This window comes from Streptopelia decaocto (genome assembly GCF_964273445.1).
Source record: "Streptopelia decaocto genome assembly, chromosome: 2".
Lineage (NCBI taxonomy): Eukaryota > Metazoa > Chordata > Aves > Columbiformes > Columbidae > Streptopelia > Streptopelia decaocto.
The window spans coordinates 42,431,865-42,459,768 of record NC_138655.1 but is presented as its reverse complement, the minus strand read 5'-3'; the positions used below and the strand labels follow the sequence as shown (position 1 = coordinate 42,459,768).

At 35.3% G+C, this 27,904-nt stretch overlaps 1 protein-coding gene across 1 annotated transcript in view; it reads right to left on the bottom strand.

Moving 5' to 3' along the window:
- ST18 (ST18 C2H2C-type zinc finger transcription factor) overlaps nucleotides 1–27,904 on the bottom strand; it is a 180,115-nt gene that overhangs the window by 62,605 nt on the left and 89,606 nt on the right. Inside the window, exons 3-5 of the mRNA XM_082044958.1 lie at nucleotides 9,767–9,873; nucleotides 2,929–2,983; nucleotides 1,016–1,046 (exon numbers count right to left, since the gene is read on the bottom strand). Of these exons, the coding sequence (XP_081901084.1) occupies nucleotides 1,016–1,046; nucleotides 2,929–2,983 (86 nt within the window). The 5' untranslated portion in view covers nucleotides 9,767–9,873. The remainder of the gene's footprint in view (nucleotides 1–1,015; nucleotides 1,047–2,928; nucleotides 2,984–9,766; nucleotides 9,874–27,904) is intronic.

Below are 27,904 nucleotides of genomic sequence, written 5' to 3'. Positions count from 1 at the left end.
ATTTTGATTGATCAAATAAATCACATGATGATGTTTCTGTTCCCTAGATGGATTAACCCACTAACACATACTTCAGATGCCTGCTGTGGTTAAGAAAGCAGCTCAGTAGCATGTGATGAAAAGACAGTGTAGGCAAAACAACTTTATTAAAGAAAAACTCTTTCGCAAAAATGTTTTCAGCTTTTTTATTGCAGCTGTAGTCCATTGTATGTTTCATTAAAAACCATAGGAATTTGTACCTATCTGTAAATGTTTCCCTTGGGGACGTGAGGAGTAAATTTGTCACAGAGACAACTTGAATCTGATGATAAAAATTCTTTTTTTTTAAGATTTTCTACTGAATAATATACCAGTCTTTGCGGGGTTTGTTCTAAGATCTTGGACCAGTTATTAGGAGCTGATGCACACATTAGTGAGATTAAAGTAGTAATGTTAAAATATTACTAGATTGTTAGTGATCAGAAATATCCTTGCAGAATTTCTGACTTTGAATGGACTGCTATGTTTTATGTAAATTTGAAAAGTACTTAGTGCTACTTCAATAAAATATGCAACCTCAGCAAGTACTTGAGGAAGAAGGAACCACTATTGCACTTAAAATTCACAGCAGTTTACAGAGACAGTTTTATAAAAACCATCTAAGAAAACCTTATAAAGATTAATATTTCTTAGAATGTTCAGATGTTAAACAACTACAGTACCTATTACAGGAAAAAGAAGGCTGAAGATTGATCAGAAAGTATACTCGTTTGTTGTGTGCCCTGACACAGGCTGAACATAAGGGTAGCATACCAGAATCCTGCCCACTTTGCACTACTTTACATTTTGCTTTTATTTTTGGTATATATAAAAAGTCGATCTGTATCAAGTACTCTTTGTCTGGTCTACGTTAAACCTTTACATAATGTACCATTTGCTGGATTCTCTGTTTTATAGTAATAGCAATACCATTGGTATGAATTCATCAATATAATCAGAAATTAAAACTTAAAAAATAAACAACGTGAATTCTTACCTGAGCTCTTGAGCTATAGAGTCCACTTGAACTGTTAATAAAAGCAGGAAAGAATGAATTAGTTTACACTTCCAGGCTTGTGCTTTCTGTAACCTTGCACCTGCCTATCGGTGATGACAGAGGAACACCTATCAAAACACAGGTGATTACTTCATGCTAACCACGGGATTGTAGCTATAAGTGGCAAATGTTAACTGAACAAATAATTCTCACAGTTATTTTAGGGTGTATAAAACCTTGAGTATAATGTTCAGTTGAACAATAAGAAAAATAATAAGAAAAAAATAAAGGAAGTCATTTGTTTTTATTGAAAATAGAGTGACAAATATCTTCTTTTTCTTGACTTTAATTCAATTTGTCAATGACAAAGGATCATGTTTAAAAATACCTGCCCACACAAGGAAATACAGCATATAGAAAAAACCAACAGGTGGCTCTAAGTATTACTCATAGTGCACAGGAAACTTTTGTTGTTTCCACTATTCCTCATCAATTAATTCCTAAAGATGTGTATGCATGTGTGTAAAAAATATTGAGAAAGAAATTAATAAGTTTAAAAAATGTGTTGTTATCTTTTTGAGTAAAAAGTATATGAATGTTAAATTCCCTTTTAAACATTATATAATTAAAGTCTGTTAAGTCAGCCAGACTGTTTTAACTTACAGTCCTGACCAACAGAGAAAACATGCTCTAATGCCGAGGTGTCAATAATTTCCCTATTCCATAACTTTGTTCAAATCCCCTGTTCTGGTGCTTTTGAAATATATATGAATTTTACATTAATTTCAGAGAACGTTACTGAGGGATGCATCAGAGGTTTGATACAATGATGCTTAAGTTCTGTAGAAAGGCTTGTCTGTATTTATCCCCTTGCCTGTGGGCAGTTTGTGACACTCTCACTTCCTCTGTCTTCTTCTAAGTGAAGTCTTACACTTTTCAACTCTTTGGCCATTTAAAACTAGAGAACTGAGGCAAACCACACTTTCATTTTTCATTTTAACCACAACTTGGAGCTATGATATTAACAATCCAGAACTACTGAGTTGTGACAATGAATCAAACTAGTCTTTTTTCACAGTCCTGAGAGTGCACAATTCACACTAAAATCAGAGTGAAGAATGGGTGCTTTGCACCTCTGAAAATAGTCATAAGCAAAAATGCTCACAGGGCAGGCAAAACTTTGTCATTTATTTTTACGTATCTCAATTTTTCACTCATCAAGAGTCACAAAAAGTGTTACCAATTAAAATAAAAAGTTATTTTCCTGTAAGGGCTGTATGGCTAGTCAATCATGTTTTCCAGATGTTGAGATCATTAAGGACCTGTTTATCTCTCAGTAATGCATTTCCATCTGTTCCTTACAAAAAGAGAGAAATAGCTGGGAAATACAGCTATCTTGTAACTTTGGAAAATGAAACACGAGCACTAGTACTTTAAAAAAGCACAAGTTTTTCCTCTGCCACATACCCTTGCAGATTTTGACTAAAGAAAATTTACTTCTGGACCATTTACACAGTTAATTTATGAATTATCAATGGCAATAGACACAAAAAAAAATCTGTTGACTGAGACAAAGTTTTGTACTTTATTTTGAAAGCATCCATTCAAAATTTTCTAGATTTACTCCCTATGGAAAAGTCTTTGTTTAAATAATAAAAAAACATAACCTTTGTTCTCTTTGATAAATAGCTCAAAGAAAATGGCATACAGTAGATTTTTTTTCTGCTTTTCTTTAAATCATAGCTAATAATATTGTGCCTCTTAATGCCAGCAGTCTGTGTCCTGCCTTGATTAAAAAAGCAGCCCCAAGGAAGCTGCACACTCTCTTACTGCACATTAGGGACTGTGCACAGGAACTATCATATTTCATGGTGTGCTGGGCACAGGGTCGTGGAACGTGCTTGCTAACTCACCCCTGGTTCCTTTTGAACGTGTGCGCAGCTTTTTATTTTCCCCATCTGCATCCATCTGTAATATTAACACAAAGTCTTTAATTCATTCCTTTTGCCATTGAGAAAAAAAGTATCTTTTTTTTTTTTTTTCATATTTCCAAAGGCTAGACAGTAATAGAAGGAAGAATAATCATGCCTTATTAATCTTGTCAAAGAGATAAAAAGCCATCTGTGAATATCTAGTAAATACCTAGGAGATACTTTTAATGATGCAGATTTGTTTAATAAAGTGATTGTTATGAGTGACTCTGTAAGGTTTAATGACAAGGTTTACAGGTGTTAGCTGAAGGCATAAGATTAGAAACAGCAATGCTGTATGAGTGTTGCTTTCAGCAACAACCTTCTGGAAGAAAAGGTCCCAGAAAGCCACAGTGCCTACAGGCACTTTGCATTATGCTTGTAACAGAAGCATATCTCAATAGCTGTGTCGGAACCTTCATTTCTGACAACTTCATCCTTAAAAAGTGAAACCTGCTTGCTTGAATGTGTGTAACTGCACACATAAAACCTTTAAGTACTTCATCACTCAATCAACTACTTCTTACAGAAGTTTTCGTCAGGGACATAGTTTCACATCTGTATGAGTTTTGGGGAGGATGTAGTGTCCAGGTTTGAATTCCACATTAAAAAATTTCACACCAAACTACTGAAAATCCGAACCCCCCAAAGTCAGCTGTTGCTGTAAGATTATTCACTGAAATGAGAGGCTTTTCAAGATCAACCATTCTCATAACATTTTTGGCTACACCCAAACCGGCACTGGAAATATGCACCTTCTGGTCTTGGATCTGGCCCAAAGCCATAATTGTAGGGGCAGGTTTTCAATCCATGGATTTTATTACAAACCCCTGAAACTCGAAGGGATTAAAATTTCATGTTCTAGTGTGGAGAGCTGCAGTGACACATAGCAGACTGTACAATAGTGTAATTTTAACCATGTCCAGGGAGGTAAAGTCCTTTCTGAAAGTAATTCTTAATTTTTATGTAAGAAAGACTCTGTCATGATGAATTTTTTTCTAGACAAAGTATCAGGAACTCCAGAATTCTTTTCCAGTCTATGTTAGTATCTTACATTCTATCTTTGCTTTGAATCTCAGTTTCCCTGTTTAAATCATGTTTGCATCATTCCTGCAAACAGGTAATGATCAAACAGACTGTAGATGAAGAAACTCCCATGTGCTTCTGTAGATCAATATGCAAGAACAAATGCAGACACCAACATCTGATTTATATAAATGTGTTGGGGAATAGGTAGATACATTCTGTGGATACCAGAAGTTGCCAGTGCCTGCTTTATATCGTTCCCTGCAAAAGGTCACAAGACAAAAAAACATGTCAACAGGAGGTCTTGTCTATTACTTCACTCTTCCTTTCTGAGGATCAGCAGCACTGATTTGTCCCACAGGGGGAAGATATACAAATCTCTATTCATGCCTTTTTTCCATGTATAGAGATTGAAGGTCTGAGGATGCTTTATTTTTAGCTTTATATGACTCAGATAACTGAGGTATTTTGAAGATCTTATCTGAAAGAACATTGCAGAATATGACAAAATTGACCTGAGAAAGAAAATGAGTAAAGTCAGACTTTCTAGGGGAGAAAAAGCGTTTCCCTAATTTCCTAGGTTATATTCTGCTTGCTCTTATATATGGTTACACATTATATACAGCTACTGGAATCAAAATACCTATTTGCAGGACAGAACACAAGCATTTGAAAAGGGTATTAGTGTGCTTGAAGAAGTCTAATTCTAGAACATAGGTTAGCAATATCTGAAATGAACATATGCATTGATTGAAACACATCTCAGAGCCAGACAACTGTATCTTTTGTGTGTTTAAATTTTCATCTGATGTTGGTTGTTAGCAGGTAAGGAACATAACCGGCTCACGTTTACGCAGTGGGACTGATGGCAGCCTTTACTTGTTACTATCCTTAAAACATGGAGAACGAGTTTTTGCAATGTGACTGCAATGGTAATGGGAAACATGGCTCTGTTCTCTGATGCTGAGTTGTGATTGAAGGCACTGACCTGCCATAGACTTATAATAGGGGAGCAGGTGTGGCAATGATGGACTTTAATTTCCTTTAATAAACCTTTTATGTGCCACACTTTTACTGCCATTCTATGCTCTCCAAGGTCCTGCACATAATAGGTTCATTACTTTTGATTACTATAGTCTATTGAGACAAACAACTCCAGAACACACTATATATTATGTTCAGTTAAACCAATATAGACTATTTATCCACTGTGCATTATTTCACCTGCAACTGTACAGACAAAATTAACAACAGCTTCTGTAAGCTAAAACTATTAAAACCACTGGTACTCCTTTGTCATCATTTCATAATAAATACCACACCAATCACAGTGTTGGTCTTTTAATTATGAAACAAAAAGTGTCCACTGCATCTACTGAACAGCAGCTACTTTGGTCTAAATAGCATGTTGCATTGTGATGAATATTTAAAAGTGGCACAATGAGTGAAAACCAACAATAAAATCAATGCAGGTGATTTTTCTATTGATTTTCTTTCCTTTTAATAATTTTAAACTATGAGAGATGTTTAATCAATTCAAAGCTAAAATTTATAGGACTGTTTAGCTTGGTCCATACCACATATTAAAACAATCATCTTGTCTGTGCTTCATAATAAAACACCTTAACTTACAAAAATTCCCATGCATTAACTCAAAAATTATACAAAAGTAAATGAATAAAACTGTGAAATCTTTTGAATGTGTCAGCAAAAAGACTTCTCTTGCTCAAAATTTAAATGTAATATCTTTGGGTTTTGATAGTTCTTTCAGAGACAGCCCGATACTGAAAAAAGGTGAATAAAGTTTCTCACTTCTGATTTTTATCTACATAGTGACTGCTTTATATTAAATTAGAGTCACAGATGGTTAGCAAAAAGTATTCAAACTTTTAAGTCACCCATGGAACAAGAAACAATTAAACTCTAAGTGAGAAATTCCATCCAAAGCTTTTAGAGGTAATTGTTATCAAGGCCTTGAGAGACATATCTTATTACTACTATGTGCTGTAAAGATTGGATAGATTCTGGAAGGTGCTTCATACTCTCAAAGCTCAGGATAGTCAGCTGTTCTGGTACATACATAGTCCTGAAACAAGAGACCACAAGGGATAAATAGAATGGCCATGTCTGAACAAAATCCTCTAACAGTGTCTTACTAGTTTTATTTATTTATTTATTTATAACGAGCAGGAGCACTAGGATAATATCTAAATGCTTGCAGTCCCATATTTTTCAAGGGCAAGCTTCACAATAATAATGACAAGCGAATAGTGGAATTAATTGCACTCTGTTTTTGTGTCTTATACCCAGATTTTCTGATTTGATGGGTTTAAAACCCATCTAAACATTTTCTTCTCAAAATTAGTTGAAACTATGGAGTCAGAAGAAATTGGTGGGAGATACACAGTCAGAAACACAGCAACGGGGGGGTAGCAGCTATGCAGTCCCAAATCATTAGGCAATCAGGCTAATACATAAATGGTCTCCTTAGAATTGCTTCAGTTATGTAATATTTCTGTGGTGGGAAAATTTACTGAGGATGTTGATGCTGAATTATTTTCTGAAAGCATATCCCAACAAATCTCACTAAGTTCACGAATGCTTTATGTCTGACTTCAAGAATTTCAATATGATCTTCCCTCCACCTTTCCTTCAATATTGCTTGAGACTTAAGGGTAAGTTGATAACTAGATCCCAGAAAACTGACTAGAGTCACTGATGATACTACAAATTCTGCTTGGCTGAAACTTGAATAACTTGCTATGTGACTGCTACAGGGTATTCATTTTTCTCTAGATGAATTTACTGGTGTAATAGCAAAATTACACTTTTTGAGCAAACTATTTCAGAGTTCCTGGCTGCAGAAACCAAATGCTACTTCTGTTTCTACCAACCCACTGCAGTCAGCAGACTGGAGACCAGCACCTGGAAATACTTCCCTGAGTGAGAAAATCAGGATTTGGCTCTGAGGTTACATGTGTGTTCCTGGAATCTATCTGTGCACATGTGCATGTACTGATATTGTAATGGAATCCAAAAATAGAGGGTGTTTCAAGAAGGTGGACCCAATTTGAAGTCACAACACAAGGTGTCTTGGGTCCATCTTTTTGAAACACCCTCTAACAGCTGAAAACAGAGCATATGCAATAAATTAGAATAATAACAATAATAATAACTATCTAAGTTTACTTGCACATTTTAAATTCTGAATTTCAGAAATTAAATTGATACTACTATCTTGGTAAAATAGTTTCATGGCACATTACTGTGAAATAAACTATGACTTGGGGAAGCCAGTGTTGCTGACATAGGTAAAAGTGAAATTGACCTCCTGGAAAGAGCTAATGTAAGAGCTGTGCACTTTCTAATTTCTATTGTAGTCTTTGTAAAAGCATGACTTGCCCTGAGTGGGTTTCACATGCTGGGAGTGGCAGTCTGTTCCATTTTGTGTAACTAGCTAGAGGAAAATAAATCACCAGTTTATCTAGAAGTAAGCTGTATAAAAGTTGAAATTTTGTGACTAAAAGTTACATCTGATTTCAAAATGAATCCTGACAAACAACTTCTCTAGTACAAACCTTTACTGAGTTTGAGAGGTCTGAAAATATTTTTTTCTCTACTATTTTTAATTTGTAAACTAGTTAAGTTTGTATAGAGGCAACAGCTGCATATGTCACTACTAATGAACTTACCCAGAAAAAACAAATAAACAAAAAACCAAACAAAACCACCAAACAAACAGACATCAAACTTGATGATTTTTAAAGGACATCCTCAAGTCTTGAACACAAGCTGCCGACATCTAAGTTGAGCTAAGCACTACTGTTAAGCACGACAAACCTGTCTGTGCTGCACTGTACACCAAGGTGACACGACACTGTATGTGCTTCACCCTACAATAAATAATGCCCTCAGAGCAAGATTTTCAGTGCTTTTGGTACTCATATTTTAATGATTCATCTCGATAACTTAATTAAGATTTTAACACATAAAATGGAAATATTGTCACAAAGAAAAATATTTTATTAATAAATCTGAAAGCAAGATTTCCTACAGCCTGTCTAGAAGTATAGAGTGCTGTTTGCTTGTCTGTATATATGTGTGTATTCAATGCACCTTTCTGTCACTCTATGATACCTTTTTTTAATATGAAGTATTAATGTCAGACTGATGGTGAGAAGCACAGGGCAAGAAGGAAATGCAAAGTACAAATATAGAAACCTCTAGATAAAGTTTATCTATTCTCAGTACTGGCAGCAAAAAAAACCCCTAAAATCCAAAGACAAAATTTTCAGGAACATTGGTAGCACCATTGTTAAAGTTTCTATTTTTTTTTTTTTTTTTTAACAGTACATTGATGGTCAGAAAGGAGAAGAAAAATTTACAAAGTAGGACTTCTTAGAGACTACTACTGAAATTGTGCCTTGTTTTGTGATTCTGATTATTCTTAATGAAAGAGTCATTTCATCTTTATTTTTGAAACTTTTGGATTAGTTTATACAGTGCTATTCTTCATTTCTGTAGCAAAAAGTTGAATAACATGGAAACAGTTTGTTTAGATATATTTGTTTCTCAGGATTTAAAATAAGTATGTCTACTGAATGCAAACTTTAAAGCATGTTTATAACACAAATAACTCATCAACAATTTGGTATTTTATGGTGTGCTTGAATGGTATACATACTTTTAAGAAGTCGGTATTTTCTACATTGAAATCACTACTCAAAAATTTGCAGTGACAAACCTTAAATCAGAGGCAAGCTTGAATAGCTTTGTAATGAGGATGATTTATTTTAATTCTCACTTCTGATTTCTGAGTTGTCACTGCTGTTGTATACTTCATGCATGCAACTTTGCACAACTGGCAGTACTGAATATAAACCAAAGCCATATGTTTATGTCCTTTTGCCAAACGACTACAGCAAATAGTTCTATTATTCCCTTAGGTAACTGATGTGTGCCAAGTATTTCTATTAGTCTGCTTTACCAAGGCTTTAGAGGGCAGAGTCACAGCTTTATGAAATTAAGGGACAACTGCTAGCTTTTTAAATTTAGAGAAAAATTATATGGTCTACCATGCTGAAATGCAGCTCAACACAAGCTAATGTATGATCCTACTTTCGGGAAGCTTTTTTTCCTGGATTTCTATTTTTGACTTAGTTCAATGTGTTCTCACTATTTCCTGGGCTACTATATATATATATATATATATATATATATAAATATATATATAAATATTTTTATAAATATTTTTTTTTTAGAAGGAAGAAAGTGTAAATATTCAAAAAGAAAAAACAGCTTTGACACCTTGAGATCTTTTACAAATACACCAAAGATTTTATCCTACTCAACTGATATGTAGTTAAAAAGACCTCAATAAACATTATAAAAAAAATCACGAACTATCCCTCATAGATTAAATGTAAGCAGTGCATTGTGAAATACATTCCCACTCCTGGACTCATACAGATTCAAAGATAGTTATGTTCTTGTCTGTATGTAATACTAACAACATGTAGTTCTGAAACTTAAAAACTAAAATTTCTAGGTATTTACAAAGATTTAAATATTTTTTTCAATTGTTCATTCGTGTTATGTTTGACTGTTGAAGACTGCTGTTCTTAAAACAGCCGATGTTCTGTGAAAAAAATAGCCATAGTATATGAGACACTACACATGAAACCGCATAGTACTCTAGTACTAATACAGATACATATTTTGACTCAAATTCATTTTTGTAAATAAATTATCCCACCTTTGAGTGTTTCCAGGTGAAAATATGTGCAGATTCCAAAGGACCAAATCCGTCACTCAGCCCAAGATGCCTTGTCTGATTTAACAGATAATCCTGTAATTCATTCTCTGAAAAAAAAAAAAAAAGACAATAAAAGAAAACCAAAAACCAGCTATACTAAATAAAACACAAATGAAACAGGATATTCTTTAAATCAAAGGGGCAAATAATACAGGTGTATTGTTTCATGCATTTTTTCAAAGATATGGTATAGAGGTATAACTAATGCTTCTAAAAGGTAGAAAGAATAGTAATTTTTCTTTTGTTATGGTACCTTCTTTATATTGAACCTTTCCAATAGCTTATGAAATAGACCTGCTCTAAGAAAAGTTTTTCTTCTTGCATAGACAAAAATCCATGGTTTCCATATGTAGAAATGCTAGTTAAATGTTTTTACTACATTAGAACCCCTTTGACTGAGTAGAACAGTTTGGTACATGATGTGAAATAAATAAGAAGCATTCTAAAATATTTTAATAGCAGAAAAGCTCTCTCTCTCTTTTTTTTTTTTTTTTTTTTTTTTCCTGATTTTGAATATCACTGTTTAGAGCTTGGTAGACTGATAATGTTCTCACATTAAGCAAACTGAAGGAAACCCTTGACAATTCTGCATGCTCAATTTTGATTCCTTTCTATGAGGTAACTCCCACTAAAACCACAGTAATGGCAAGGAAATAAGAGCTGCAGAAGTTTATATCTGAGTGTACAATACAGACGGCCTTGTATTCAGAAATAATTAATACCTAAAGCCTTTGAACACTTAGAGTTATAGGCACTTACAGCCTGAGAAAATGTCCGTACACAGTTACTATGGACAGGCTTTATTTTAGCATCACTCCTGCCTGTAGTGGCCAAGATATGAAAATTTCACTATCACTTGCAACTTCAGATGTCCTTCTCAAGCAGTGTCCAGCATATTTAGTAAAACAGATCTGTTCATTCAACATATTCCAATTACGACAGTTTGCAAATAAACTTTAGGGACTTGAGGGTGAAACTTCAACTATTCATTTAATGATATCTGATGAAGTTATGTTCATAAAATTAGTGATGTGACATTTCTGAAATTGGAAAGGCTCATTCTAAACAGATTCTCAGGTAAGCTAGAGTTTATTGAGTGACTAATTTCTGCTTTAGTCCCAATAGATAGAATATTAGTTGCATCCCGTCAATAACTTTTAATTAAAATAAATAAAGTTTTATCAGCTAGCAAAGCAGAAAACAGATGCAAGATGATAAAGGCAGAAAACCCAGAACAAAATGGCCCAATACCAAAATGATTTTTTAAGCAGTTTTCTAGCTGGAAAAAAGATGATGTTTATCCTCACAGACCGCTTTCCCCACTATTCTGTTTCAGCATCCTTGGGAAAAAAAAAAGAAGAGTCTTAAAGCTTTCTACCTGCTTCTTCCTCATTGTTCAAAACACAGTAACCTAAAACAAAAGATCTCTGGGAATGGCTACAATAGTGAACAAAGCTCTTTCTAAGGCCTAAAACTTAGCAGCTTTGTCTAAAATCCCATCATGCTATGTATTTATTAGCAATATATTTTTCATTTATTTTCTCAAAGATTGCCAATAAAGAGCTAAATCACATAAGGGAGTAGCTGTAAACCCTTTGAGTTCCCCAATGTCAAACTCATTAGCATCCGAATAACCACACAGCAGCACATCATCTGCACAATTGCAATTTTTTACTACTTTTAATAGCGTTTCTCAAAGGGCTCATTTTCAACTTTCTTCAGTGGTTAGTTGGTTCTCTGGGGAAAAGGAGCTTCCTGACGCTCACAGCTTCCACTCCACAACCAGGCCGTTTGCTGTCAGAAGCATCAGCCCTCTGCTCTAACCCCATCTGCTGTCTCTCTCATCCTAAGGGACAGAGAGTTAAGACAGCACAGCTGAGATCCACTTGGAAAAGTGCACAAAGGACAGGAAAATACAAAACTTTTTACATTTAACTTTACAGAAAAAGCTAAAGCATCAAAAATTCTCATTTTAAGAAAAGGAGTCTGGGTTGGGTCATGGCTGGGGGTCAAGTTTCAAAACCATGCTGGAAAACTACATGCAACAGTGCCATTTGCTATTTTACTCCCATCTGCCTTGCATGCGACATCATCACTATCTTTGTAAAGCAGAGCGTGCTATAGCAGGACAAAAGCAAGACCTTATATAAAGCACAAAACCTGATCCCCTCTTCTGTGTTTAATTACAACAGAAGTTATTGGTTAATAAATTAAAATGTGCTATTTTCTATTTCTTTCACATGACAGAGTGCTGGCTTCTGTACAGCTGATTCGTCGGTGAGTACACATTTGAAGATACTGTGTTTCATAAAAAGTCTAATACAATGTCATGCGTCTGTCATGTTATAAGCAGGGTGTGTAGGATTATGCAGTGTCATGGGATGTGACATAACCCTTCTGGAGTATAAATTATGTATCACACTCCAAGAACCAACTCACATTTCAAATGTAAGTGCTGGGTTCTGATAAATCAGGTAGCAAACAAGAGTGCAAATTCACAGTAACATCAAGATCTTATACAATAAGTTATTGAGAAACGTGTTATTTAAGTAGATTTTATGAGTGATTAAATTAATAGTGGGCCAAATTTTAAGGGACAGCAAGAAGCACAGGTAGAAATTTGCAATACCAACTGGAAAAAACAGAGCCCACAAAGGCCATCTATCTAGGTTATTGCAACTATGATGATAAGATTGTTGTTTATGGAAATCAGGTAGAACTAACTCATTTCTTTGTCAATCAAGGCTCTTTGATAGGATCACTCCCCTTAATTCCAAATATATTTTCATTTGGCCCAGTCTCTTCATGGCTTGCATTAACTCATTTGTTTGTTTTAGTAAAGAGTTCAAAACTATTTACAGATGGCAAATTATTTCTACACTTCAACTCCCTATATGTCTGAACATAATTTTTTAATCCCAAAGGTGAAGTTTGCCTGCCTACAAAGAAAACCTTCACCCTTTTCAATCAGCACCTCAGTTCAATGAGAATAATAAACTTTCTGAACCCAGCAAGATGGAATAAATTAGTTTCTTGATTTGTCAATGTAATGGTTCAGTGAAGTCACCTGGAACCTTTGCAATACATTCTTTGGTTTATAGCCATTTCCAGTGCAACATCATTTTGTACTGACTCTGAAGTGTCCTCCTACTGAGATGCATGAGTCATACCAGGATACTGATGTGAATCACCATTTGGGCCCTGATCCTCAGCATCAAATGTGTGTGACAAATCCCTTCAAGCAACCGTTTTTGTTGACCCATTCTCTATGGGTAGAAGTCCACCCATTCAGTAAAAATTACTAGAGAGTTCCTGAGGATTTAATGATGAGAAAAAAAGATATTCTACAGCCAAAAAATATCTCACCAGAAATCTGAGGTTGTTTTCTCTGTCAGAATTGCATACACTGATTGTACTACATCTGTAAGAGACCCAAACAACTTTTTTGAGCATAATGGATAACATTTCCATCAGATGAATTTGATTTTCTCTCATTTACCACATCACTAGTTGATATATTGCAAATATGAAAATGAATAATCACAACATTTTGTGATTTGTTAATTCAGAATGGAAGTAATGGCTAAGGAAAGAAAATCTGATGTGCTCACCGTTGTCATCCTTGAACAATTTTTGTGTTGCTCCATTGACAGTGATTTATCTTTCTCAAGATAAAATAACTCAACTTATTTAGTATTTCAGAAAAAAATACATGAAACCAAAAGATATCACTACAAATTAGTGAAGATATATTGAGCTCTTGACTGCAGTCAGATCTTCATCCTGAAGTATTTAACTTTACATGTTAAGTTCCACACAAATTTATGGGTCACCTCAGTGAGACCCTTAAGCGCGTGTTTAATGTTCAGCACATGACTAAACAAATGAATTTCATTTGGCCTTCTGATGTTTCATTTTAACACCCTCACTGCAGCACACACAGGCAGTCTTGGAAATTTGAGGGCACTACTTGGAAACATCAATTTTATATAATTTGAGCTTCAGAAAGGAATTTCCTTGGGGCAGAGTACTCCTCTTTGAACTTTTTTTATTAATTGCAGAGTATACGTGAAAAATAAATGCTGCTGTTTCAACTATTGCATTTTCTTTCTCAACTATAAGGCTAAACTTTATCTTCTTTATTTCTACCTTGAGATGAACAGGATGTCATGTTATCACTACATGAAAGCCTTGTAAGACAGGCAGTTGTCCTTCCAGTACCTGTAAAAACACACTCCTTGCACTCATCCTCTCTTTTAAACATCACAGTAATTCCAATGCCATGTGCAAGACCATATTTTGCCTAGCAGAAGGGTTTAACTTTTACCTGATTTAAGCCACAAACTATCCCTCAAATATGCCTGAGGCTTTGCTGTAATTAACATAACTGCATTTAGATGCTATTCATGACTGATAATTCCAACACCTTGTGAAAAAAAAAAAAAAAAAAAAAGGTTGCATGCTGTAAACATTATAAACATATTCAAATAAGCTTAACACAATCTGCCATGCTTATTTCTGCCTAGATCATGGACCAGCGAAATGGTTAATGCAAATGGATTTATAATTTGCTTTGGGGGGCCAGTTTCTTCTCCTTATTTATTAGCCCAGCTGATGGGGCAGATTTGATGAGGCACTTCTGGAATAATTGAGTCATCACACAAAGAAGGCTGCTAGCATTCAGAGTGGTTTTATCAGCAGCAAGCAGGCCTGATTACTGACAATTACACTCTGATCCGGTGATGGAGGAGAAAGAGCCAACGAGTGGGAAATGTCCGTGTTTCTATCCAGGAATAATTTCTACATTCATTTTACATGCTAAGTGTTTCCTATCTCTGCATAATAAACTGTAAACAGGAATAGATGGCACAATGTCCCTTAATATTTCCTGGTAATGAAGACACAAATGTACAGTGAGTGCTGATAAATATAGATGAAACATAAGCTATTCTCTGAGTCTGTATTGTTACCTTTAAAATAAATGCATTTTGGTGGTAAAAGCATAATCATAGCTAATGTAAAAAAATGACAGAAGATTGAAGCTGTCCTTGTAACTACACAGAAACTTTGTGAAAGTCCTGTTAATCACTGCTGCTCTAGAGGCTCATGAGCTGAAGGTGATACCCTGGAAAGAACATGATTTTGTTTCTCAGTAGTCAACTATGTAGGAACTCCTCTGCTTTGACACAGTAAAGGAGAGCAGCAACAGTGACCTCCATTAACACTTCAGGGATAGAGCACATCTCAATGCTAAACTGAAAAACAATGGAGCTGGTCCTAGAAGACATCTTCACTATCATAAATTCTCATTTCCCTCTCATCAGCCTTCAGATAATGTTTGTAATGAATAATACTGCTAGACCATAGATTTTATGAGTTGTGTTTATCTATGTGTTACTGCCTTTAGGACATTATTTTATTTAATTCTTCTATTTTATTTTAGCAATCAAGATGCTGTAGAATGTCAGTTATTAACAAAATGCTGAAAGCAGAACTTTGGAAAAATATGTTACTTCTCTGACTCAGGAAAAAAAAAAAACAAACATGGAAACAGACATAATGGAGAGTTGAACTGTAATTCTGTGTTTGTTGATAGGCAATTACAGATTTCAGCTGGAAAATGTTAATGCCCTAGTCTAGGGAGAGTTTTTCTTCTTTAGAGTTGATCAGGCATGAAACACTGAATAATAAACTTCTGCATGCTTGTTTATTCCTTTTCCTCTCTTAAAACTAATTCATAGCTTCAAAAGAACTAAAAGTTATTCTCTGTTCTCCTGCTGTAACTATGGTAACTATGTTTCAGTAAAGTAGCCACTTAACTTCAAGGCTTGTGTTACAATGATATGCATTATTTTGAGTAAAACCACACCATAACAACCTTATGATTTTACAGCAATTTAAAAAGAAAGTTCAAAGAGCATGTGTCATTGACTCTGGAACACAGGATTTGTTTTCTTTTAGAACATGTTTACTCTTTTTCAGCTTGGATGACTTTTCTTGCGTGGAGTCATCTCTGTTGTGATGTACTGTGTGGGGGGACTGCTACTGACTTCAGCAAAAGATGACCGTCATCTTCTGCTCATCAACAGGGGTGCTTAGTAGTTGCAGGACTGAGGCCAGCAGGTTGCTGAGCACACAGATCAATATATCTAAGAGCAGTGAAAGTGTGTTGTTTTAATTACTCTGTTATAGCCTACTTCAACATCAGGAAGATTCTGGTCCAGCTCTGGTATTGCTCCATGCCTGGTGTTTAGCCACCACTGTTACAGTCCTTGAACCCTACATAGTTTCCAGCAAGTTAGTTAGGAATCAATGAGTCTGAAGGGCAATTTTATGTGGATTCTTTTACGGTTGCACTGAACCCCCACAGAAGTGCTGGAGCTGATTAGGTTGAGTAAAAGGGGTCACTTCTCAAATACTTAGAGGCTTAATGCAGGTTACTAGATTCCTTCTCTGTGATTTCTGACTCTTCCAGCCAAATTTTGAGGGAGTGATTTAATAGCCAAAATTAGGACATCGCAAGTCTTATGCTGGACAAAACCCATGACTAATTAGCTCATTGAACATTCTCCGACATGGAGTCGAAAGGAACAATGAACCTAAAACTACAAACTTTTTTTAATATAAAGAAATATAACTACCATTATGTTATCCTATGCGTTCATCCTCCCCTTTCTGAATAACAATCTGTCTTCATTAAGCATGACAGACATGTCACAAGAAAGGGAAAGTCACACAAAGGGAAGAAGTGTGCCTTCCGTCGACATGCAAATCACATATGTTCATTAACTTTGAGAGTGCCATGTGAAGTACAGTCTGCCACCATCTAAAAGACTTGTAATGACCCTAACTGCTAAAGATAATAGGGCTTACTTGTACTACTGCACTGCCCTGAAGATCCTGTGAACATCCTGAAGAGTACAGGAAAAAAACAAACCAAGAAACAAGTACAGGAAAAAAAAAAATTAACACCTTGAAAATCAAAGTAAGAAAAAATGTGAAAAAAAAGGCTAATATTTGCCAGGTACTAAAATATGCATGTAAAATATTCCCTGGGACAGACTTCCCATCTGGAAAGGTTTTGCTCAGCAAATGCTTGGGTCACACGTGCAGAGCAAGGAAAAAGGAGTTTAGTCCGTTCCAATTTATGTTAAGAGGTCAGTGGTACCAGATATAGTGGTTTAAATTATCTTTTTGGAGCCTTTTATGATTCTAGAGCGGGGTGAAGCTTATTTCCTAAAATAGCACCTGTCTTCTGTCATAGACATAAACAGAAGACACTGTGATTGAGTAAATAATTGGGATAAAAAAAAGGACTCTGGAACTCCCTGCCTCTGCCACTCTATTCTGCGTCCTTCAGCAAGTTTTTCAACCTTTCCACTAAATGAAAATAATGACGTAGAGTGCTGTGAAGTGCTTTTGTGCATTTCTAACCATTCTTTAAGATAGTGAATATTATTTTAATACTAGTGTGTTCATCAATTTAATAGCCTGCTCATGCTTTTACTTCCTCTGAAAGTCAACCTAATACTTCAAGGCTATGTTATTACTTAGGATTTTCAAGAAAAAAGTATTTCTTCTTTCTCTTCAATTTTTTTTTTTTTTTAAAAAACAAACATACAAGCAAACAAGCAAACAAGCAAAAAAAAGGACAGTTCTGAAGAAGAATGGGTACTAAGTAATGCATGATGAACAGCACAGTAATTTAAAACACATTTCTCTTCTCTTTTAACATGTTAAGCAATATGGAAGCAACTGTTCTCTTGGAATGTCAAGTATTTACCTTAAAAATCTGTTCCTTTTTTTTTTTTTTTATTACGAAAACTTTCTCCTGGAAAATAGCCTTAACCATTTTGCTTTAAATATTTCTGCTCTCAATGTTAAAAATATCAGTAAGGTGAGTAAATATATCTTGCTATATAGATAAAAATTAATGTGCATATACATATATGTTTATGGTAATGTTAAGTTTAAACATTGTACCCAGAAAGCACTGGATTTCATTAAAAACAAACAAACAAACAATTCTTTCAATGTGAGTATATTGAATATGTGGTAAGAAAATGGCCCATTGTACCACTAAACAATACTGAGTTAAAAATAACATTACAGAAACATATCTTTGTAATACTACTTTTTATTGGTAAAATAATACTAATCCACTATTCACCCTATTGCAGCAAATTTGACTTGAGCAAGACAAAAAGTATCGTCCTATGGAGAGATGCCTTACAAACTTTAGCACTTTAAACAGACTCCCTAGTGTAAGCCTGGCTCCATTGAAAACAACCAGAGAACTCTCGTGGGCCTCAGTAGTCCACATTATTTGTATGTGAAAGCACTCACAGACTCTTGGTACTAATCACATAGGTATACAAAGGTTCAGTCGTGGCCAGAAGATCTTGCAAAGTAAGATGATTAAAAACCATTTTGGATATGACAGCTGTAAATAATAAACAGCAGTTCAGAAGTTCCAATAATATATTAATGAAATTTTGCTATTTTAGTTGACAGCTATGTCATTCTTGATAAGTAGGCCTGTATCAGGTGTCTGAATATATATGTAATGGGCTGGCTTGTTGTTTGCATGTCACATTAAATCATGGTTTCTGCCTCTTCTGTGGGCACTTCAAATGCCAAGATGTGTGCAGGAAAAGGGGTGGACTGGGGGGTGGCTTTCGTTCTCAGGGTGTAATCCTTTTTTCATATGCTGTGCTCACCCACCCCCAGGAGACAGATTTTTGTTTTCTTTTGAAGAGGTCTGCACCAGAACTATGTCCTGATACAAGAAGTAGTAGCTGTGTCTTTTAAATAACCAGCTTTGATAAATAGCAGCATCAATGTGGCAAATAACAGTGTTCTACCTTGAATCTTTTTGACAATGCATTGTCTGCCATGCCCATAGACTTGTAGGGTGCCCTCATAACATTCAAAACTGGGACAATATTCATGGTTAAGAAAAGTCCAGAAGCAGCCAAACAGGTGTGTATTCTCAGAAGAGGCCTTTTTAGACGGAAGTCTTTTTGTATACTAGTTCTATCCTAGGCCTCTGTTAGGGGCCACACCTAAGAGAGAAAGTGAATTATCAATGACATTTTTTTAAAGAATCAGCGGTTTAACACTAATTTCTAATCAGATCCTACAGAAAGGAACAGCTCGCATGGCAGCTGTACTTTTCCCAGGGTTAATTACCTTTCACTGCTCTCTACTAATGAGTCAGCTGTTCCTGTCATCACACAACTACACTGTGTTCATCTGTAGCTCTAGCTGTGGACAAACACAGTAGCTAGAGCCCTGTTTACATATTGGTGAGGTTTGCTGTGCAAAGAATTTGCAAAGCAGTTTAAAAAAATACATAAAACTCCTTCCATTCCCATGTCTCTTTTTATGGAAACAATAGTATTTTTTAAGCCAGCATGGTGTGCTCAAGATTACTGAATTAATCAAAAAGACTAGAAAACTAAGCATATGAAAAATAATCAAAATTCTCCTTTTTTACTAGTTTATATAAGGAAGATTAGATCTGTGTACCTATTTAGCTTGTCTTGCCTGATTGTTGCATGAGAGTGTTTATTTATAGCTTGCTGATCTGTGAACCAGAAAATTTCTTTATAAAATATTGTTTTAAGCAGTAGAACAGATAATGTAAAAATTAAGTCACTTAAGGAAGAAGTTTGTATTATTTTTATGGCAAACTCTAATGAGACACTGATTTAAGGCTTTCAGTAACCTGCTAATGTTTTTATGTAATTCTAGAAGGTAATTCAATAACAAGTAAATAGAACATATCATTTTCTGCTGGGGTGAACAGGATTTAATCTTTATAGCAGTGTAAGATCAAGAGTGATCCTTGTACATCACTTTTATATGTCCTCTTTAAGGACTGTATAAAACTTGGGGGGGGAACTGTATTTAAAAAGGCTAACTTTAGTAACAGAGAGGGAACTCAGACTTATCTTCCTTTTATTGTCGAGAAAGTAAGGGCACGTGCTCCTCTGCAGCAGCAGTGAGCACGTAGAGTTGGTCACTAGTAGTTATTCCAGCTTTCTCATTGGAGGCTATTAAGACTATGGCTAAAGGTGGGCATTGTGACAGAGCTTCCAAAGTTCAAGTACTTTTTGGGTCAACGATCAGAAAATGTTTGCTTTTCTTATAAGTGAGGACAGGACTCTAAGCTAGCACTGTCTTTAAAACATGATTCTATGCTAAAATTGTCTATACAGAGGTTGCCCTATCTGAGCAGATTTCCTTGGAGTAAGATGTGTAAGTGTTACCAGAGAAAGTAAAATTTCACCATACAACAAAGGGACACCACACAGTACATATTATGTGAGAATGAGCTCAACTACTCACAGTTGTATCTGCAACAGACCTGTTCATGAAGATATTATTTGGAGCTGAATTCCTTGTTAGCTGTCACATGAGATAATGGTAATTGACAAATCTAAGGTAGGAATATGGTCTTCTGAATATGATGATGGAAGAAGAAACTTAAGCTTTTCAGGTCCAAGTTAACCTTGTAGGACTGGCAGCTCAAAATATGATAAATTTGCTTTTGAACACAACCAGGCAAAAGCACCATGGGATTTCAAAGGATCACTTAAATAGTCATCTGGAAAATGCCCATTTCCTTTGAACATCACTCTAATGAACCACCTCTTTCCCTCAGACATCTTAAGTTGTACAAGCTCAGGTCAGGCCAGGGAAAACTGTTGTTATGTAATGCCCATTTTGTCTCAGATTCTCACTCTACTCAAGAGATTATTCCTTCTTTGAACACACTGTATCTCACTCATTCTTAATGTAAAAAAAAATTCTGAAGGATAGCACAGGCATTGTCCTTCTACTTAAAGGTCTTCGCATGTTACTGGCTTGTCTTTTCCTGAGTTCTCAAGAAAAGCATTATGCCTTCCTCTTCCATGGGCAGGAAAACCAGGAACATGTCCTCTCCATTTGGTGAATAGGAAAACCTAACCCCTTGGACTGAGTCTCACCCTTTCCTGAGATGCAATCTGCTTAACTTGAACTTGAACAGTAACGGGGCCTACTAGCTCTCTACCAGTAGACTTCATGCTGTATAATGAAGCAGCTGGGAGATAGCTTTTCTAAAGAGCCTATTGAGTTGATGATAGTCCTACTGTGGGGATTGTTCTTGAAGGTTCAGGAGGGAGAAAACATACCAAGTGGTGTGTTGGAAAATTTTAGGGCCAAAAATAATATCTTCCATACTGTGCCCACTTAAAAACTCGCCTTCTTTACTTTTAAAATATCATCAAAACAGCCATGCAGTTTCTAAATTTAAAAGACAGAGATCATCATGCAATTACAAATAAATACCAAAACCACACAAATAAATACAGAAGAAAGCTGTATGTTGTGAAGGCTATCCAGAATGCTGAACTTCCTTTTTGAAGGCTGACACTCCTTGATTGAAAACAACTTGCACTTCTGCAATATCTCAGTATTATTCCCTGTGATCACAAAATAGTAGCACATTTTTCACATTAATAACAATAAGTGGTATTACTAATGTTGTTTCTATAAATGACATTAGGCCCAAAGCACTTAGGGCTAAAGCTATTTATTTTCCCAGGTTATTCAAAATGAGTTAGGGGTATTTAAGAAGACACCTTTTTAAGGACAGCCACTAAAATGTCCATTGTGGGGAGGACAGTCAGAATATTATATGCGGGCAGGTTAAGCTTTCCATGATAAATGTTAAATCAGTCTAAAGGGTTATATTTATTGAACTTGTGTCAATTTATACTATAATGAACTTTGTATGCCCACAATTTTGGTCATGGTTTTCATTGACTTTGAGTTTCATCTGTGGAAGTGCTGTTGGTGACACATCGTCACTAACTCTTTGTAAAACTCATTGTTACAAAATTAGATCAAGCTGAGCATAATCTTACAGCAGAGTTAACTACTGTGCTTATCTTCCCTTCAGGGAAAAAGTATGACAAGGCAAAGGACAGTCAGAGACCTGGCTATGGATCCCTGCTTCCAAGGCCAGTGTGTATCTCACATGGTATACCTTAGGGTACTGTATAGCCACATGCTCTTCCATAGGGATCATTCACTACGCAAGGGTTAGTATAGCTTAGTGGCGCTCTATCCAGCTTTCATCCCCAAAGGAACTCTGTATTAGCCACTTAGAAATACAATTTAAGCACTTTGACTTGATCTGAAGAAACTTTGAGAACCTGTCCCTAGAGATTTAAATTACAAAGATTTGGTTAAAACCCCCCAGGCCTCTGTGTTAAAATTATGGATATGAAAAATAATCCTTTAAAAATCAAAATTTGTGTCATCAAGTATTTTCAAACACAGAAAAATTATTGAAATCTATGCGATGTGTGCCCAGCAACTGAAATTTTGAACTGAAAGCTTGCTACTAGTTTTTGAGAGCACGAGATACATTGAATGATCCACAGAAACAATGCAAAAACATAATCTAATCTATCATTCTGTTACCTCAAAGCTTGAGAAACAGAGAGCCTTGAAAGCCTGAGAAAAGAAAGAAATCACAGGTATACCTCAAAAATGTGTACAGAGCCTGAGTAATGACCAAGGGAATGAGTCTGGAAATGCTTCTATCAGCAGCGTTTAAACAAATCCAACTGGTTTAACATAGAAATCTCTGTTGTATTTTGAAATGAATGGGTATTTTAAAATCTTTACAGCTTTTTTCCTATTTTTTAAGAACAGTTTTTGAGAAAATAAAATCATTTCTGAAAGGGAAATATAATGACTTCAAAGAACAAAGCAGGGAAATGCCCCCTTCCATTTTATAAATACCACATTTCAGGGGCAAAATTTGGTTATCTGAGCTGTACAGCAATATTCAGTTTTGTTATTCTGCTTTCTGTTAATATCTGAGCACACACTGAATTTCATAAATACTAAGTATATGCAGAAGGAAACTTTTGATCAAAGATATACCATATTATTCATATCACTGTCTTGTATGAAATTGTGAGAAATAGTAAGTTTATGTAGAGATAAGATATAACAAGAGATCAACTCCAGTTTGTAGGCTGGACAGGAATGAGAGAATTCACCTTCCTAACTTTATGTGCTGAAATACAGGTATTTATTTCTGAAGTAGTAACTGCTGGCTTCCCATAGTCTCTGGCTAGCCTGTAGGCAACCTTCAAGCACCTCTGACACTGTGTAGATGTGTGATACATCGTACTTACTTCATACAACTACTTCAGTATGAAAAGAATCGTGTCCAGGAAATCTGTCTTTCTTTCCACTGACTCCAAAGGGAATCTGCATGACTAGCTCAGGTCTAGACACTTCTGCTGTGCACATGGAGCATTTCACTGGAGGATTCTTAACCACGGAACCCATGGCAATTGCTGAGCAGCATTTTACAGCTGAAAGAACATGTATGCTATGTGGCTGTGAGATATATTTTAAAATAGGGATGAAAAAGCATGAGAAATAAAGTAGACAACCATCTTCCAGGAATGAAGGCAGTGCCAGTTCTTGTAGGAAAGAACTGGCAAACAAAACTAAGCTGATGAACAAATAAAAGGATGGTGTAAATTAAAGGAGAGTTAGTCACAGCTTTGATATGAGCAGTGTGGCTCCAGAGTGACAGAAGAATCCAGTGTCAAGAGGCAGAGAAAGTAAAAAGTCAGAATGTTATGGCAAATATTACTTTATCTAGATATAGAAGAATTAAGGCAATCAAGTTCTAAGCACAACAGAAGGAAACTGAACTCTAAAAGTTGGTATGGACTGAAATACCATCTTTTTGGTATTTGGTTTGGATAATATTTATGAAAGAAAAAAAACTTTCCTGATAATTAAAGGTATCACATGGATTGGCATCTGATAAATGGGAAGTGTCTCTCAGCTTGAACTATTATTATCTGATGCTGAATACATTCTTAAGTCTAAATTTACTATTTAAGCTTAACTGTGTTTCTTCTTTGGTTTATTATGAACTGTTGTATACTTAAGAAACCTGATATCACTAATCACAGTGGCTCTGCATTTGATTTTTAATTTTTTTAACCATACATAATTCCACATGTCCTGTTCTGTTCAGTGCCTTCTGTTTAATGCCTAGTTTTCAACATAAAATAAAAGAAATAAGAGCCAGATTCCTTCTAACAACTTTTTCTGGTCTTTGGGAGCCAACAACAAGAGCCAGTTTTTTTTTTAATGAAAATGCTATTGTGCCTACATTGCCTTCCACAAACATGCCCTTTTTTTCAGCATATAAGGTGTTTAAGCAAATAATTATTAACACAATAGTTTGCTTGATTTGTGAGTGCCAAGCAGGGCTTTTTCACATGCACTCAGTGAAACCTAATTAAAAAAAAAAATGATTTATGTCTTGTTTTCTATGTTTTGTGTATTTACTCCAAAGGAAAAAAGTCTTGTGAGTAAAATTCATCATATCTAAACAAAAGACTGGCAGCTTAAGTAAGTATATGAACAGGAGGAAGGGAGACTTATTTCCTGAGTTTCAACAGATGTCATACTTAATTGGTTGTGAAATAAACCAGAGCTACTCTCGGCCTGTTTCCCTAGATTCAGCTGTGAAGACACTTTCAAACATGTGCATTTCCCTCCTGCTTGTCATAATGAGGGTGTGGGGTGAGAATCAAACCTCCAAAAGGAGTAAAGCAGCATACATGCTGTATACAGGACTTCAGATACACTAATTAACCAGAAGTGAGAGTTGTGTCTTTTGTTCCTGCGAGTTACACGTCAATACGGCATTAAGCAAGACAGTTCTGTTGAGGGGTGATTGTCTTTGCCTTCTGGTAGTATCAGGAAGTCACTGGACTATCCCTTTCTACACCAAGTTTTTCCACCTTCACGTATTTTCTCTTGAAAACATCTTTTTTCCTGAGTCGAGTGTTGACAATATCCTACAACTTGGTGAAATGTGTTCATTTTTGTATTACGACAGAAAGAGCATCTCCTATTTTTTTTTTCCCCTCATGGATGTTTTCTGCTAGAAGCAGCAGAATGACACCACATGTAGCACAACAACAACATAAACAACAACAAAGATTAAAGAAAAAAAGTATTAGCAAGTATAAAATAGTTTGCCTAAACACGGTGAAGGACACAAGAAAAAGGAAAACAGGATTTCTTATAGGCAAAAATTTGTAAATGTGGCTAGTATAAAGGCATGCATTTCTAAAGGACTAGGGCAAAGGATGTTAGCCACTCATTTAATGCCTTATTGTATGTAACCCTCTAAATTAAAATGCTCTTTTGACCTTCATGGGAAAAAGCTAAATAAGTGATAGATGCCTCTCTATGAAAATCAGTACGACCAACCTCCAAAAAAAAAAAACAAAAACAAAACCCAAAAAGGTTAGTAGTGTTTGTTAAAAGACTTGAAATAGAAATGTAATTGGAATTGTGTTACAAGAAAAATTAAGGCCAAGGTCACATATGTTTAATTCACCTGTGACATCCAAACTGAACAATATTTGTTCTTTTAGTTTAGAGTTGGAACCCAGATCCCAGGAGTGCTAGAAGAGAGCTTTAATCCCTAGAAAAAAATTCAAATTCCAAAAATGCATGATGGAAACTAATATAATCCTTCCTGAAGTCAGAAATAAAATATCAAATACTTTCTTCACCATTAAGACAAGAGTAGTCATCACAATCTTTATTTTTTTTAATGTTTTACAGGTCTGACTTTCGGCAGATGACCTCTCTTGTTTGTCCCTACATGTTTTCCAAAATATAAAAGTGAAATAGAGTCCCAAGGGCACTGTACTTGAAAGGTTATGAGAGTTAGAGAATTTTAACCATGCCTGCCAAATCAGCAGATGGCTTGTGATTATAATTATATGCATCAATAAAACGAATAATCTTTACAAAATTTGAATTTCTACTAAAGTAAGGGATTTAGTAAGCAGATGCAACAGAATGCATTTTCTTTAACCCTTTTTGTAGACAGTACTATTTCTCACAAAAATAACAGGAAGGCTCTCTGTAAAGTAACTTGACCACACACTTGAGCCTTAAATATATGTTTCTTTTGACCAAGTGTCAGTGTTGTTTAGAGTGATTTATGTATCCAGTTGCACTTTGCTCTCTAAATGTTGAACACTTATATATAGGACAATTCCCATCAGATCCATATTTCAAAATGGTGCTTAATTTTATAAAATCTTAGAGATAAAACAAAAATGTCATGTGTACACATTCTCTTCATTTGTATAGCGGTGGTAGTTCTTTCTATTGAGGATTTGATGACTTTCGACACCTTGAATGGAGGTTGGTTTTACCACATTGTGGGAAATTTATTCAATGTTTTGTGGTTGTTGTTTGGTTGGTTGGTTGGGTTTTTTTTAATCACAAGAAATTGATTTATATAAAAGAAAATAAACTAATATGAAAGCCACAGCTTTGGATTTCTATGACCACAGTCCTTACTTTCAAACTTATATTTGTAACAAGAGCTAGATTGTGTGTGTCGGGTTGTGTCAAACTTCTGTCTGAAGTAGGAGAAAAACACACAGTAGAAAAATTAAGCAAAACAAACAGAAGGCCCCCTAAGTCAAATCTATTTCTGGACTGCATCATAAAAGTGCTATTTGAAGACAGGATGGAAATATCCTTTACTCTTCTGATAAAGCAAGGAAGAAAATATTGGAAAATGGTAATAAGTACATTTTTTAAAAAGTCTCTGTTTGGGATACTGTAGCTGCCTATCTACAGTATTTTAACATTTATTTTATTAAAACATTTAAATTTTTTTATTTGAAGAAGGGATGTGTGCTTACTTTTTTGTGTGTTTGCTTTTTTTTTAAGTACCCAGTATCTCTGATGTGAAGAGTATAAAGCAGTATTTTTATGCTCATTAAAAAGTGGATTTTTACTTCAGAAATGACAGAGCCATTACCCTGTATCATGTAAATCCTTCTTAGCATAAGGATTATTGACCTGATAGTCCACAACAGTGCCTTTGGAGCCATTACTACTTTGTTATGCCAATCTAGCTGCTATACATGTGCTCTAAATTGGGAGGGGAAAAACAAAGGTGTCAGATTTTCTCCTGAGATTTAAGGAACTGACCTAATGACTCTTGCTACCACCTGAAGAAACACTGTTAAGAAGAAATTGGGATCTCCGATGCTCACTTGAAATGACATTTTGGAAAAGTCCTAAAGAGTGGGGGGTTTTGTTGGTGTTGGTTTTTTTTTTTAATGGTTGGTTGGTTGGTTTGTTTGTTTGTTCGTTTGTTTTAGGGGGTTGGTTTGAGGGTTTTTTGGTGTTGTTTGTTTTAATCTAATGCCTCATGGAGCAGAGTCCAAATACATGTCTTTAAATGAAAACAACTTCCTTTTAATGAGGGGTAAAGTTCATATATGAAGCCAAACCTGAAAAATGAGCTTGCAAGTGTTACCCAAATCTTTTAAGCAATTCAATAAATCCCTCATGTTCAAAACACTTACACACCTGCTTTACTGTATCGAAGTGAGCCATCGACCTCAGGTCAGAGGAAACACTTCTATACAAATGCTTTTGTAAGCATTCACCTACTCAAGCAGATAAGCCTTGTTTTCATGATAAAGTAACTTTTACTGCTAGGTTATCACTCTTTTTTGAACTAGAAATCTGTCATTTAGAAAAGTAAGAGTTGCTAGTATTATTAGACGTCTTCCATGAACATAAATAAGAGCAACTTTCCTCCAAAGAGATTTTATATAAGTACTAAAAAAAAGTTAAGAGGGAGATAACATTTTTATCAATAATTAAACAGTATCTTTAGTCTAAAGTGATTCAAGATAATTACAATTCAGAAGCACTGATTCTGCTTAAGCAGTTTTTAATAATGCACAACTATGTGCACATAAACTACAAGTGACCCAGTCCCAGTTATATATGTATGCTTCCAAAATTAATGAGTTAAGTAACATAGATTTCGGTCTAGATGCTCCAAATAGATATGGATGTAGTAGACTAAAAAGTTTACTCTGTATATTATTTGCTACATTTTATTTTGGAACAACAGAGCCAGGCCTTTGGCAGGATTGGCTGACCTTGGAGACACTTTCTTATCAGGAATATCAGTCATTTGTGATT